At 41.7% G+C, this 15,259-nt stretch overlaps 1 protein-coding gene across 1 annotated transcript; it reads left to right on the forward strand.

The window, feature by feature from the left end:
* The first annotated feature begins 1,227 nt into the window (after positions 1-1,227).
* On the forward strand, positions 1,228-11,088 carry ARPC3 (actin related protein 2/3 complex subunit 3). Its single transcript, XM_004276727.4, has 7 exons — positions 1,228-1,376; positions 3,566-3,665; positions 6,946-7,022; positions 9,028-9,096; positions 9,710-9,836; positions 10,194-10,288; positions 10,761-11,088. The coding sequence occupies exons 1-7, from the start codon at positions 1,371-1,373 to the stop codon at positions 10,821-10,823; spliced, it is 537 nt and encodes a 178-aa protein (XP_004276775.2). The 5' UTR covers positions 1,228-1,370; the 3' UTR covers positions 10,824-11,088.
* Positions 11,089-15,259: the final 4,171 nt, after the last annotated feature.

A 15,259-nucleotide genomic window follows, 5' to 3' on the forward strand; every position in this document is an offset into this window, starting at 1 on the left:
TCCCTACTTTAGCTTCTGGAGAGTCTGGTGTGTGCCTGTGGGGAAGAGGTGAAGGGTCAGATTCCATTTCCTTCCCCTCTCGACACTGGAGTTTAAAAGATGAATATGACAGTTCCAGTCCTGAAGGATTTCACTGTCTTGTAGGAGAGCCTGACGTGATTCTTCAGACAAATTTACTAGTGGGTGCCAGGCACTGGGGCTAAAATGGGACTGCCTAGGGCAAACACGACCTTACTGTCATGCGATGATATGCTGGGCCCTTAAGACTAACCATAAACAAGGAAACCTCTGATAAGGAATGTGAAGAAAAGAAAACAGTAATGAAATGGAGAGTGACTGTGGGGCTACTTTGCATGCCCGTCAAATAAGTCTCCCCCTAAAAGGTGCAATTTGGCCAGAGATGTAAATAACAAATCAGTTGTGGGAACATGGGACAAAGTAATCTAGTTTGAGGCACTGGCAGAAGAAATGGCCAGAAGCAGCAATGACCTTGGCTTTTAACCAGAGGCATAATAGGTTAAGAATTCCTGAGCTTTTAGTATGTTCTGGGCGTGTAATTTCAAAGCACTTTACATGCAATTCGTTTCATCCTCAGAAAACTGAGGTAAGTACTGTTATCTCCATTTTCAGACAAAGAACTGAGGCACAGAGAAGTTAACTTGCCCGGAGTTACACAGCCAATAAATCTTGGAGCTGCATTCAAACCCAGGGTCCATTTTCTCAACTATTACACAAAGAATTGCAGCACATAATCACACGAGTAATACACAAATCCCTTCTCACTGTGATCCTTTCTCCGTTTTTAAAATCAGTGGATTGAGTTCATTCTTTCACTCAACAAGTAGTATTGATGCTTACCATGTACCATCACTGTTATCGGTGTAGTGACATAGCAGTGAACAAAACAATCCTTGTCGACGTTCACATGGAGAGAGGGAGACAAAACACAGAAGTAAACTAAAAAGAATCAGAACTAAGGAAGAAAAGAGAGGGGAGTGAAGTGGGACTGAATTTAAAATAGTGTGCCCCAAGGAGTGCTTCACTGAAAAGGTGATCTTTAAGGAAAAACAAAGGAAGTGGTGATTTATCACTGGGATTCAGTACCCCCAGATCCATCTCCACTTTTGCCCACACCTCACGCATGCCCGACACTCAGAGCCCATGCCTAAGGCTCGGGCGCCCCCTGATGCCCCTGCGTATCCGCGCAGCCGCAACAGCTAGCCGCGAACAGCAAGGCCGGAAGCGCGGCGTCCTGCCCTCGCCCTCCCCTTCCGGCTCACTTCCGCCTACCCCGCCCGGGCTGCCAGACCGGAAGCGCCGAGCTCTAACCCGATCCTCCTCATCGGGGTTGAAACCCGGGCGCCTCCAAGATGCCGGTAAAGGGGCCGAGCTGGGGGTGTTGGGAGAAGGCGGGGATTTGGGAAAGTGGCGAGAAGTCGTGGGTGCGCTGAGAAAAGCGGGCCGAGGGGGGCAGAGAGAAAGCAGGGGCCTGAGAAGGGGAGAGGCGAGAGGAGCGGGCCGGCCCCTGTAGGATTCGGGCGGCCCGGGGCTGTAGACCGGGCTTGGAGGACCGGGGCGCGGCAGAGTGGGCCGGAGATCCCGGGCGTGCTGAGGAGACTGCCTCAGTTCTTCTGCCCTCTCCTCAACAATCCCGACCCCTTTTCTCGCCCTTTCTGCCTTCCCCCGACTCCAGCAGGGTTCCCAAAGCCTCATTAGAGTCGCGAAGGCCAGGGCTGCCCTTTTAATTTTTCATATCTCAAGTCTAGAGTCAGCTTCTCCTTTTTTTCCTGCAGGCCCACTTCCTCCTCCGCCTCTGGGGGCGGGTCTCTTAAGCTGCTTGTCATTTGTGAGACCCCACTTCCCGGACTCCTCCCCTGTCACCCGGGTAGTGGCGGCCACCCCTGCGCCGCTGGGTTTAGGGCTCTCAGAGCAGACGCAAGGTCCGCGCCCGGTTTCCAGATGTTTCTGTTTTCGCGTGCATCAGAGTGGGAGTAAAAATTGATGGTGGTTTGGTTGCTCTTAAGTTCTGACAGCCAGTCTCTGGGGTAGATTTATCACCATCATGGTCTCCATTTTGCAGATGAGGAAAAAAGAGGTTCAATAACATGTGATTATTCATAGGACAAACATTACTGAGCACCTGCTGCATGCCAAGCACTGTGACAGCAGTGAATAAGGCCAAGAAATCACTGTTCTTAGGGAGTTTACATTCTAATGGGGAGACCGACAATAAACATGTAAATACAAATAAAGAAGATTGTTTCAGATAATGACAAATGCCATGAAGGAAATAGATGGGTAACAAGACAGTATAGCTGGTGAAGGGGGGGTAGAGGCTTGTTTAGATGAAGCATATCTGTAATAAAAGAGCAAACCATAGTTATCGGTACGTATTTTTACGGATCTCATAGCTACCATTTGACTCCTGATGTATGCCAGGCAGGCCCTGAGCTACACACTTTATATAAATTATCCCATTTAATCCTCACAGTGACTCTATCAAGTAGATATGTTATTGTTTTCTCATTTTGTAGAGGAGGAAACAGAGGCTCAGAGAAGTTAAGTAACTTGCCCAAGGCTGCACACTATTAAATCTTGATAAAGCCTGATTTTACCAGAACACTAAAGCCTTGTACTCATCATTCCAGTTGCACCTAGAGCACCTGGGCTTCCCCTGTGCGGGTGCTCTTAAGAAGACAGACTTAATGTCTGTCTTCTCCATTCACCTGAAAATTCTTCAAGGACAGAGCCCATACTAGCCTTGCATGCCATTGGATCCGCATGCCTTGCACACAGAAGGTGCTTAGGAATCTTTTGATGAATGAATGAATGAATAAATGAATGGGGCCCATGTCTTACAAAAAGCCAGACATCTTGTAAAAAGCAGAACTAGAAATCAGCCTATAAATTGCTCTCATAAATATGATTTTCCCCCCTCCTCCTTTAACTCCCACCCACCCACTGAAAGCAAGTATGTATCTCTTCATTTTACAAATTTGGAAATAGGCTAAGAGAAGAAAAGTGATGTCTTGGTCAAAAGGCATAAAGCCAGGAAGTGGCAGAGCTGAAGAGCCAGTGCTTGGGTTGTGGTTTAACAACAGCTGGGGGCTGGGTACCCCTGATTTATATGGTGTTTGCCTATTTCTATAGTGTAAATACTCCACCAGTTACCATTGTGGTGTCACTGAATGTGGAACTGGAAGAGATGCACATTAGCACCTCATTATATAGTATTTACACCATAAAGATACAAAAGACATAAATAAGCTTAAGATCATATTAAAAATAAATTTTTTAAATAGGAAGTAATAAATTTCAAGTATTTATTACCTTTGTTTTTAATATAATTTACATAATTGTAAATTTATGTAATTTCATTTTTAATAATGGCTGTGTTCAGCAACCAGCTTGCCTCAAATTTTCTCAAAATTTAATAGTCAGTTTTCATGAGCCAGTTAATCTTGGATGAGTTAGTCTTTTTTTCCTTTAGGGAAATGTACTTGTTTGCCCTGCTGACATTTGCTCTCTTTCTGCTTTTGTGTTCTTACCTGGCTTGCCACTACAGGCTTACCACTCTTCCCTCATGGACCCTGACACGAAACTCATTGGAAACATGGCACTGTTGCCTATCAGAAGTCAGTTCAAAGGACCCGCCCCTAGAGAGAGTAAGTCGAAACTCCATTATTTTCAGATTTTGGTATGAAACCCTCTGACGTCAAATCAAGGAAATTCTGTCTCAGGTTGCTCTTGTATTTTCTATTTGCTTGGGGGATATTGTGCTCTAGACCTTTTCAGATCATGGGTATATGTTGCATTTAACAAGAAACTGTATTATTGCTGCCAATTTCTCCAGGATATTTTGTTGAGAGGGAAGAGGAAATGTGCTTAATTCTCAACACTCTTCCTATCATCACTATCATTTCTTAAAAACTAATGCTGCTACTTCTGTAGAACGCCATGTCTCCCTCCTTTCTCTGTCATCAAGCTGGAAAAAACAAAATGTATTTTAACCTCTTCTTTATTTAAATCTACTTTCTTTGTCCATTCTTCAGGATCTCAGTTTTCAGCAATACCTCAATCTTAAGTATCCTGTATAATATTACTAATTTCTTCTCTTGCTTCTTGAACGTTATATCTTTACTTTCTTTCTTGGTACTCATTTTTTTGTTTGTTTGTTTTTTGCGAGGGTGAGCCATTTTCTTTACTGTTCAGAAAGCTTCATTCATTTCAGATGCTATCTGAGACTCTTCTGACACATTCTGAGATGTTCTGCCAACAGTGTAATTTGTATTATATTAGACACCTTTTCCGCCTGCACTGAGTTCCATTCATGGTTTCCAAGACCATAGTTTGGATTACCAATTTTGTACTGACCCTGTCTCCATTCTTCTGCCAGATTATTTGACTTGACTTCCTCTTAATTTTGTTTTCAACACCATTTGAAAGCTCAGTAAACTTAATAAATTTGGTGAGTCACCACACTGTTTACTTGTTCTGAGATGAAAAAAAAGGAACAGTGGGAAAAAGCAGACCAAAAAGAGAAAAAATAATGTAAAAGAATTACAGTGCAAAAGAAGAATAAGAGTCAGTGTTGGCCCAGAGCTCTTCTCAGATCGTTACAAAATACCATATTATATATCAGAAGATGCAGTTGACCAAGGATGGAGTAAATCTAATTACCACCTTTGCAATTCTTGGGCCCTTGAGGGAGAATGGGACCCCAAGAAACCGGAACTCTGATTTCTGTAGATAAGGAGTGACTTCTTAACTCTTCCCTGGGGGCTGGATTAGGACTGAATTGGAATTATGGAGAAGTATAAGCCTGTGCTGTAGACTAAGTAACTGTTAACATTAATCTAATTACTTACATCCAACAAATATCTTTTTTGTGTGTGTGTGTGCTCGCTCGCGGTACGCGGGCCTCTCACCGCTGCGGCCTCTCCCGTTGCGGAGCACAGGCTCCGGACGCGTAGGCCCAGCGGCCATGGCTCACAGGCCCAGCCATTCCGCGGCACGTGGGATCCTCCCGGACCAGGGCATGAACCCGTGTCCCCTGCATTGGCAGGCGGACTCTCAATCACTGCACCACCAGGGAAGCCCTCAACAAATATCTTTTGAACACCTTTTATATGCCAAACACTCTTCTAGGTTCTAAATCCTATTGTCTAGCCTCCTCCCCCTCCCTGCAATGTGACATTTAGAACTAGCTGGCTCTTGTAAGCACTGTTTGGATCATCTGAGGAAGTTTCCTTTTTGCAGATAAGAAAATAGATTGCAGGGAACACAAGTCTAGAGTTAGAATTCTGTTGCAGACTTCCCTGGTGGTCCAGTGGTTAAGATTCTGTGCTTCCACTAGAGGGGGAATGGGTTTGATCCCTGGTTGGGGAACTAAGATCCCATGGGCTGTGCAGTGAAGCCAAAAAATTTTTTTAAAAAAGGAAGGAAAAAAAAAAAGAATTCTGTTGAAATTCTTCAGAGTACCAAAACTTCAGAATTGTTTTGCATTTCTGCTGTGTGAGAGGGATAGAAGTCAGGGACGAGAAATATAAGTAACCATTTCTGCATTGCAGAAACCAGCTGTTGGATATCAAGATCCTGGGATTTTGACCTTTTTAAAATGAAAAAAAAAAAAGGAAAACCCAAAAAAAGGCAAAGAAATTTTGTAATGAGATCTGTCTTTGTTACAACAGTACTTCTGGCTTTTCTCAGTCTTTAGCCATCTGAACAGCTTGTACAAATATATTTGAAGTCAGTTTTCGTAAAAAGAAAGATGTACGTGTGAATCCCAGTGTGTTCCTAAATGACAGTTAAAGAGTTTTTTACCTAAAGCTATAGTATGTAAGGTCAAATAAAATTATATTGAGTACTTTGTATTTTTTAAAAAGCATTTTATTAAAGTTAGTCTATGTTTCAGTCTTTTTTTTTAAATTTATTTATTTGGCTGCTCCAGGTCTTAGTTGCGGCACGCAGGATCTTTAGTTGTGGCATGCATGTGAGATCTAGTTCCCTGACCAGGGATCAAATCCAGGCCCCCTGCATTGGGAGCATGGAGTGTTAGCCACTGGACCACCAGGGAAGTCCCTGTCTCAGTCTTTTTTTTTTTTTTTAATGTATTTATTTATTTATTTATACAGCAGGTTCTTATTACTTATCTATTTTATACATATTAGTGTATATATGTCAATCCCAATCGCCTGTCTCAGTCTATTTTTATAAATGTATTGAGAAATGTCTGGAGTGATGTTCACCAAACGTTGAGAGCAGTTATTTCTGGGTAGTGAGATTAGGGTGACAGTTAAGTTTTTTTTCTGTGTTGATTAATTTGTTTCTCTAATGGGCATGTATAATTTTTGTAAAACAATAAAGCTATAAGAATAAATCATGTGCTTATTTTTCTAGAAATTGTTTCTAAAGACTTTATATTTCAGTACCCTCATCTTATTTTATAAAACTCCAAAACCCTTGACCGTTGAGCTTGGATATTTTTTTCTTGATAGCTTTTTAATTTTTATTTATTTATTTATACATTTATTTTATTATTTTTTGGCTGTGTTGGGTCTTCGTTGCTGTGCGCAGGCTTTCTCTAGTTGCGGCGAGCGGGGGCTACTCTTCGTTGAGGTGCGAGGGCTTCTCATTGTGATGGCTTCTCTTGTTGCGGAGCTCAGGCTCTAGGTGTGCAGGCTTCAGTAGTTGTGACACGCGGGCTTCAGTAGTTGTGGCTCGCGGGCCCTAGAGTGCAGGCTCAGTAGTTGTGGCACACGTGCTTAGTAGCTCCGCAGGATGTGGGGTCTTCCTGGACCAGGGCTCGAACCCATGTCCCCTGTGTTGGCAGGTGGATTCTTAACCACTGCGCCACCAGGGAAGCCCCTCTTTTTACCTTTTTTAGATGTTATGTTTTACATTTGGCTAATGTTTTCTGCCTTACTCCCCTTGTGTCCTGCTTAGCAAAAGATACAGATATTGTGGATGAAGCTATCTATTACTTCAAGGCCAATGTCTTCTTCAAAAACTATGAAATTAAGGTAAAGTACAGAGCTTTTACTCTTTTTTTTTTAATTTTTCTTGTAGTATAGGTGATGTACAATGTTGTATAGAGCTTTTACTCTTTAATTTAGTTTTCTTATGGGGATAGTATCAACCTGGCAGTCAGGGTTGATGTAAGGAATAAATTAAATGAAATGAGATTGTGTGATTTTAAAAATCCAGAACAGTGCCTAATTCTGTAACAATGTTAGTTCCTCATTTTTCCTCCAAGGTCTACACCATGGGTTGGCAAACTACAGCCTGAGGGCCAAATCTGGCCCACCACTTCTTTTTGTAAACAAACTTTTATTGGAACATAGCCACGTGCATTTGTTTATATATCATCTGTGACTGCTTACATGCCACAATAGCTGAGTTGAGTAGTTGTGACAGAGACTATGGCCCACAAAGCTTACAATACTTGCTATCTGGTCCTGTACAGAGGAAATTTACCAGCCCATGGTCTAGACACTTATTTATATTTATTCAACAGTATTAAGCGCCTACTGTATGACAGTCCCAAACCAAAAAATTCTGCATGCTATGTTACTTTTTTAGTATACTTCTATGTCCTGGACCTAAGATGGAGAGAGAAAGAAAATTCAATGACCTGGACCCTTCCCTCAACCTCCATTTCTTCCCTTCTGCTCTTAGTTCTTGTGAGCTCAGGAGGAAGGCAGAAGTGGGGTGGGGGCAGAAAAGGAGGGGGGGAAATGGAAAAGGAAATTCTCTGAGATGCTGCTATGAGCAAGTTACAAGGAATGTCAATAAATCTTCTTGATAATGTTCTAGAATATGGAACTTCAACTCCTTGCCAAACTTTAATTCTCTCGGAATCAAGCAGGGTGTGAAATCTTTATTTGTAGACTCTTGGTCTATAAACTGTGCTCTAAACATTCTATGATGTTATAGATGTTTCTATATCTAATGCATAGTCTTAAGTGTGGTGTTTGTAATTAAAGTTCTGCCACGTTTCATTCTCTCTCGAATATCATATAATCTTAAAAATAGGGAAAAGTGTAGTTTGTTTCTTTAAAATTATAAATCTGTGTAAAATTTGACATGAAGTATGTGCCACATTTGATTAGCATCCATTTGTCTTCTCCACATTTTTCCTTTGGGTTAGGTCAAGAGTTGGGCTAATGAAGCTCTTCAAGAAAAAGTCACTTGTGAAATAATTGCTTCCTCATTTAGAGTCATAAATGTTTCTGTTCTTGGCAGAGATCCTGAAGTGAAAGAGTTTTTAAAGGTTAGCCAGCCGTATGGTTCATCTCAGGTTTTCCAGGAGGCTTTGTTAACTCTCCTTCGTACGCAGAATGAGGAGCTATTGGCACAACTCTTCAGGAACCCAAGGGCGAAGGGAGCTGAGGAAAACAGGGGCAGCCACACAAGCTCAGGGGGAAAACAGGGGCAGCCACACAAGCTCAGGGTGGAAGCTGGTGGCTCCCTCCCCAGGGGCAGACAGAAAGGGGGCTTGAGAAGATTGCATGCAGAGAATGGGAATTTTTTAAAAAATATTTTATGTATTTTTAATTAATTTATTTTATTTTTATTTATTATTTTTGGCTGTGTTGGGTCTTCAGTGCTGTGCACGGGCTTTCTCTAGTTGCGGCGAGCGGGGGCTACTCTTCGTTGCAGTGCGTGGGCCTCACTGCGGTGGCTTCTCTTGTTGTGGAGCATGGGCTCCAGGTACGCGGGCTTCAGTAGTTGTGGCTCACGGGCTCTAGAACACAGGCTCAGTAGTTGTGGCACACAGGCTTAGCTGCTCCGCAGGATGTGGGATCTTCCCGGATCAGGGCTTGAACCCGTGTCCCGTGCATTGGCAGGCGGATTCTTAACCACTGCGTCACCAGAGAAGCCCGAGAATGGGAATTTTTGATGCTGTAGTAACTGCTTTCACAGTTTTCAGTTGATAAATCAAAAGACAAAGATTGAATTCATTTATTGCACATAATTATTAGGTTTTGATCAGAATTGTTTTTAAGTTTTGTTTTCTTCCCATAGAATGAAGCCGATAGGACCTTGATATATATAACTCTCTACATTTCTGAGTGTCTAAAGAAACTCCAAAAGGTAATTAAACTTGGATGATCATTTGTCAGGAACACAAATTAATAGGTATTTAGACTTGTTGAGACTTTAAGGACAAGTAAATATTGACTCTGGAGCGCAGGCTCAGTAGTTGTGGCACACGGGCTTAGTTGCTCCACAGCATGTGGGATCTTCCTGGACCAGGGATCAAACCTGTGTCCCCTGCATTGGCAGGCAGATTCTTAACCACTGTGCCACCAGGGAAGTCCCCAGCGTTTTCATATTACATTTAGAGTTGAAGATATTTTGAAATTTTGTTTACATTCATTATTACTTCAAAATTTAGTTATTAGGCCCACTGCTGGGTCTTATTATTTAGCACATTAATAAAGAAGCACATGTATGACTGTGTGATAAATTTGATGTTTTAATATGGTAATTATTGTATATCACTATAATTGGTTTCTTTTGTAGTTCTGTTTTATCTTATTCATTTAAAACATTAGTCTGAGAAGGGGCCTACAGGCTTCACCAGATTGCAAAAGGGCACCAAAAACATAACCCCAGACATGGCTACTTAGATAAAAAACTGAAAATTGGATATTACTATCCTTTTTCCCTATGTTTGTGTATATAATTTTTTTTTTTTTTTAAGTGCAATTCTAAAAGCCAAGGCGAGAAAGAAATGTATACACTGGGAATCACTAATTTTCCCATTCCTGGAGAGCCTGGTTTTCCACTTAATGCAATTTACGCCAAACCTGCAAACAAACAGGAAGATGGTAAGAACAACATCTCTACCTTCCTATATGGCACAAGATTTTCTCCACTGGACTTCTTAACACCCCTCCTTTTCTTGCCTTGACTGGTGTACAGATTGAGAGTGGAATCTTTAGCCCGTACATTATCTTACTACTCACTCTCACAAAAGATCCTTGGCAACAAGCATGACATGTGGAGAATCTTTTGGACCAAAATGAGTATAGTTATAAAACCATTTGAACTGTCGTTTCTATTTCTTATCCTGTTCGAAGGTATTGAAATGTATTGCCAAGGTCAATGTCGAGATCAGTAGCCAGCCCATTTGGGATGCTTTCTCAAATACATTTTTTTATTGTTCTACCTGCTCTTGATTTTAGAAGTGATGAGGGCCTACTTACAACAGCTGAGGCAAGAGACTGGACTGAGACTTTGTGAGAAAGTTTTTGACCCTCAGAATGATAAACCCAGCAAGGTAAAACTCTTTTCTTATTTAGTTGATAAATCACCTTTTACCCTGTAGCCACCGTTAAACACATTGAGGTCTTTAGTTTTTGCATTGCAGTGTTGCTTAACTTTGGTGCCTTATACATAGTAGGAGTTCACTGAATCACACTGAGTAATGAATTGCATGTAATAAAAAATTTTGGTTGTATATTCTTATGTTGGGGCATTGTAAACCCATATAACAGCTTTTTTGTGTGAGATAGCTTTAATGTATTACATTTATTTTGTTGTTGTTATTTTGAGTAACCTGTGAGTCACTCCAAAAGAAAGGGAGGGAGGGAGGAAAATTTTTTATGTATCTTCAAAGAGTTTATATAATATAAGGGCTGCCAGACCAATATTAAGTTTTGTTATTAAGTAAATTCATATTCTGACCTTACCTTGAACTTGCATTGTGATTTGACCACCACTGTTCATTCTGTTTTGTCCCCTCTTGTTAGTGGTGGACTTGCTTTGTGAAGAGACAATTCATGAACAAGAGTCTTTCAGGACCTGGACAGTAAACGGAGTCTTGGGCAGACACTGTCTCCACAGCTGTGGGCAGCATTTACAGCAAGATGTACACAGTTCTTTGCCTTTATTTCATAAAGTTTTATACAGAGGAGAGAAGAGAGTGTGTCTTTACTTGAAGATCTCTTTATCAAGAATTTGGGGCTGTGGGGTGGGGAAGAATGAGTTGTTGATGGGTGATTTGAAATTTCTGCAGTATTAAGCTGGTGCTTAATGAGTAATAATAAAGAAATTTTCTAACATTTCATGTCAGAAAAACTTCATTGCTTATCTTTGACATTCACTTAAAAATTTTTTGAGATAATATTCACCCTTTTAAAGTGTATAATTCAGGGGACTTCCCTGGTGGCGCAGTGGTTAAGAATCCGCCTGCCAGTGCAGGGGACACAGGTTTGAGCCCTGGTCCGGGGAAGAGCCCATATGCCGCAGAGCAACCAAGCCCATGTGCCACAACTACTGAGCCTGTGCTCTAGAGTTTGTGAACCACAACTACTGAGCCCGTGTGCCTAGAACCCGCACTCCGCAACAAGAGAAGCCACTGCAATGAGAAGCCCGCACACTGCAATGAAGAGTAGCCCCCGCTTGCCGCAACTAGAGAATAGCCCGCGTGCAGCAACGAAGACCCAATGCAGCCAAAAATAAATAATAAATAAATAAATAAATGTTTAAAAAAATAAAAAATAAAGTGTACAATTCAGTGGTGGTTAATATAGACACAAAGTTTTGCGGTCGTCACCACTAATTCCAGAATATTTTTGCCACCCAAAAAAGATGTACCTGTACTCTTCAGCAGTCATTCCCCCGCAATTCCTATCCAGCCCTTTCCTCCCACTGATCTACTTTCTGTCTCTATGGATTTGCCTATTCTGGACATTTCACATAAATGGGATCATAAAACAAGGGGTCTTTCCTGTCTTGTTTCTTTCACTCAGCATAATGTTTTCAAGGTTCATCCATGTTAGGGACTTCCCTGGTGGTCCAGTGGCTAAGACTCCATACTCCCAATACAGGGGGGGCCTGGGTTCCATCGCTGGTCAGGGAACATCCCACATGCCGCGACTAAGAGTTTGCATGCTGCAACTGGGAACTGGTGCAGCCAAATAAATAAATAATTTTTTTTTTTAAAAAAGGATCATCTGGGCTTCCCTGGTGACGCAGTGGTTGAGAGCCCGCCTGCCGATGCAGGGGACACGGGTTCGTGCCCCAGTCTGGGAAGATCCCACATGCCGTGGAGTGGCTGGGCCCGTGAGCCATGGCCTCTGAGCCTGCGTGTCCGGAGCCTGTGCTCCGCAACGGGAGAGGCCACAACAGTGAGAGGCCCGCGTACCGCAAAAAAAAAAAAAAAAAAAAAAAGGTTCATCAATGTTGTATCAGTACCTCATTCCTTTTTCTTTTTTCTTTTTTTTTTATTGTGGTAAAATATAACATTTACTATGTTTTAACCACTTTTAAGTATATAATTCACTGGTATTAATTACATACCCAATGTTGCACCACCATCACCACTATCTACTTCCAAAACTTCTTTGTTACCCCAAGCAGAAACACTAACCATTAAACCCCTGGTACCTGTAACCCCCAATTCCTGGTGACCTCTAATCTGCTTTCAGTGTCTGAATTTACCTTTTCCAAGCACCTCATATAACTGCAATCAAACAATATTTGTCTTATTGTGTCTGGCTTCTTTTACTCAGCATAATCTTCAAGGTTCATCTATATTGTAGCCTGTATCAGTACTTCATTCCCTTTTATGGCTCAGTAATATTCTATTGTGTGAATAGACCCCATTTTGTTTATCCATTCATCAGTGTATGAACATCAGAGTGGCTTCCATTTTTTTGGCTGTTATGAACAGTGCTGCCAAGAACATTCATGTACAAGTTTTTGTGTGGACATACGTTTCCATTTCTTTTGGTTATATACCTAGAAATGGAATTGCTGAGTCACGTGATAGCTATATTTAACTTTCTAAAGAACTGCCAGACTCTTTTTTCCACAGAGGCTGCACCAGCTGCACCATTTAACGTTCCCACCAGCAGTGTATGAAGCTTCTGATTTCCCCCACATCCTCACCAGCACTTGTTATTGGTGTGTAGCCATCCTAGTGGGTGTGAAGTATCTCATTGTGGTTTTCATTTGTATTTCTCCAATGCTAGTGGTGGTCAACATCTTTTCATGTGGATATTGACTGTATAACTTTTTTTTGTATAACTTTTTAAAAGAAATGTTTATTCAAATCCTATGCTCATTTTTTATTTGATTTGTCTTTTTGTTGTTGTGTTGTAGGTTTTTTATATATATTCTGAATACTAGACCCATAGCAGATATATGAGTTGCAGAAATTTTCTCCCATTCCATAGGTTTTTTTTTTTTGCCATGAATGAAATGTTTATTTCCCATGAAGATCTTTTTTTTTTAATTGAAGTGTAGTTAATTTACAATGTTTTGTTAGTTTCACGTGTACAGGAAAGTACACTTTTTCAGATTCTTTTCCATTATAGGTTATTACAAGACATTGAGTATAGTTCCCTGTGCTATACAGTAGGTCCCTGTTTTTTTTTTTTTTTAACTTTCTTGATTGTGTCTTTTGAAGCACAGAGATATATTTAATTTTCGTTAAATGTCATTTGTCTATTTTTTCTTTGGTTGCTTATGCTTTTGGTGTCATATCTAAAAGACCATTACCTATACCAAAGTGTCAATTTACAGCTAAGTTTCCTAAGCATTTTATACTTTTAGCTCTTGCATTTAGGTTTTTTTTTTTTCACGTAACAAGAAATTTAATGTAACAAGAAATTTTAGGTCTTTGATCCATTTTTTTTAACATCTTTATTGGAGTATAATTGCTTTACAATGGTGTGTTAGTTCCTGCCGTATAACAAAATGAATCAGCTATACATATACATGTATACCCATATGCCCTCCCCCTTGTGTCTGCCTCCCACCCTCCCTATCCCACCCCTCTAGGTGGACACAAAGCACGGAGCTGATCTCCCTGTGCTATGCAGCTGCTTCCCACTAGCTATCTATTTTACATTTGGTAGTGTATATATGTCCATGCCACTCTCTCACTTCGTCCCAGCTTACCCTTCTCCCTCCCCATGTCCTCAGGTCCATTCTATATGATCCCTGAAAGTATAGTCTTCTTTGATCCATTTTCAATTAACTTTTGTATGTGAAGTGAGATAGGGGTCTAGCTTTATTTCTTTTGCATGTGACTATCCATTGGTACCAATACCTTCTGTTGAAAAGACTATTCTTTACTCTTTGAATTGTATTGGCTCCCTTGTCAAAACTCAGCTGACCATAAATGTATGGGTTTATTTTTATTTATTTACTTACTTATTTTTTAAACTAAACTTTTTTTAATTTATTTTTTTAAATTTATTTTTGGCTGCATTGGTCTTCGTTGCTGTGCATGGGCTTTCTCTAGTTGCAGTTGAGTGGGGGCTACTCTTCGTTGCGGTGCACAGGCTTCTCATTGTGATGGCTTCTCTTGTTGTGGAGCACGGGCTCTAGGTGCATGGGCTCAGTAGTTGTAGCATGCGGGCTCAGTAGTTGTGGCTCGCGAGCTCTAGAGCGCAGGCTCAGTAGTTGTGGCTCATGGGCTTAGTTGCTCCGAGGCATGTGGGATCTTCCCGGACCGGGGCTCAAACCCGTGTCCCCTGCATTGGCAGGCAGATTCTTAACCACTGCGCCACCAGGGAAGCCCTGGGTTTATTTTTAGATGCTACTTTCTATCCTTATGTGGCATTCATTTTTATATTTGGCCAGTTTTTAGCATTTAAGAGGTTTTTATTGTTAGGCTGACAGAAAGTGTGAGTTCTTCCAAAAACTTATGGGACCATGTATTTCCATGTATGTTAAGGTTATAGATTAGATATTTCAGGAGGTGCCTCGATTCCTTTGGACATAGTTACTGCACTGCCACCGTTATCATACCTTTACGTGGTTGACTTTTACTTTAAGAAGCAGTTGTTTTGGGGCTTCCCTGGTGGCACACTGGTTAAGAATCCGTCTGCCGGGCTTCCCTGGTGGCGCAGTGGTTGAGAGTCCGCCTGACGATGCAGGGTACACGGGTTCGTGCCCCGGTCTGGGAGGATCCCGCGGAGCGGCTGGGCCCGTGAGCCATGGCCGCTGAGCCTGCGCGTCCGGAGCCTGTGCTCCGCAACGGGAGAGGCCACAACAGTGAGAGGCCCGCGTACAACAACAACAACAACAACAACAACAACAACAACAACAACAAAAGAATCCGTCTGCCAATGCAGGGGACACGGATTGAAGCCCTGGTCGGGGAAGATCCCACGTGCCGCGGAGCAACTAAACCTGTGCACCACAACTACTGAGCCTGTGGTCTAGAGCCCTCGAGCCTAGAGCCCGTGCTCCGCAACAAGAGAAGCTCCCACTCACTGCAACTAGATAAAGCCCA

The sequence above is a fragment of the Orcinus orca genome, chromosome 15 (assembly GCF_937001465.1).
Source record: "Orcinus orca chromosome 15, mOrcOrc1.1, whole genome shotgun sequence".
Lineage (NCBI taxonomy): Eukaryota > Metazoa > Chordata > Mammalia > Artiodactyla > Delphinidae > Orcinus > Orcinus orca.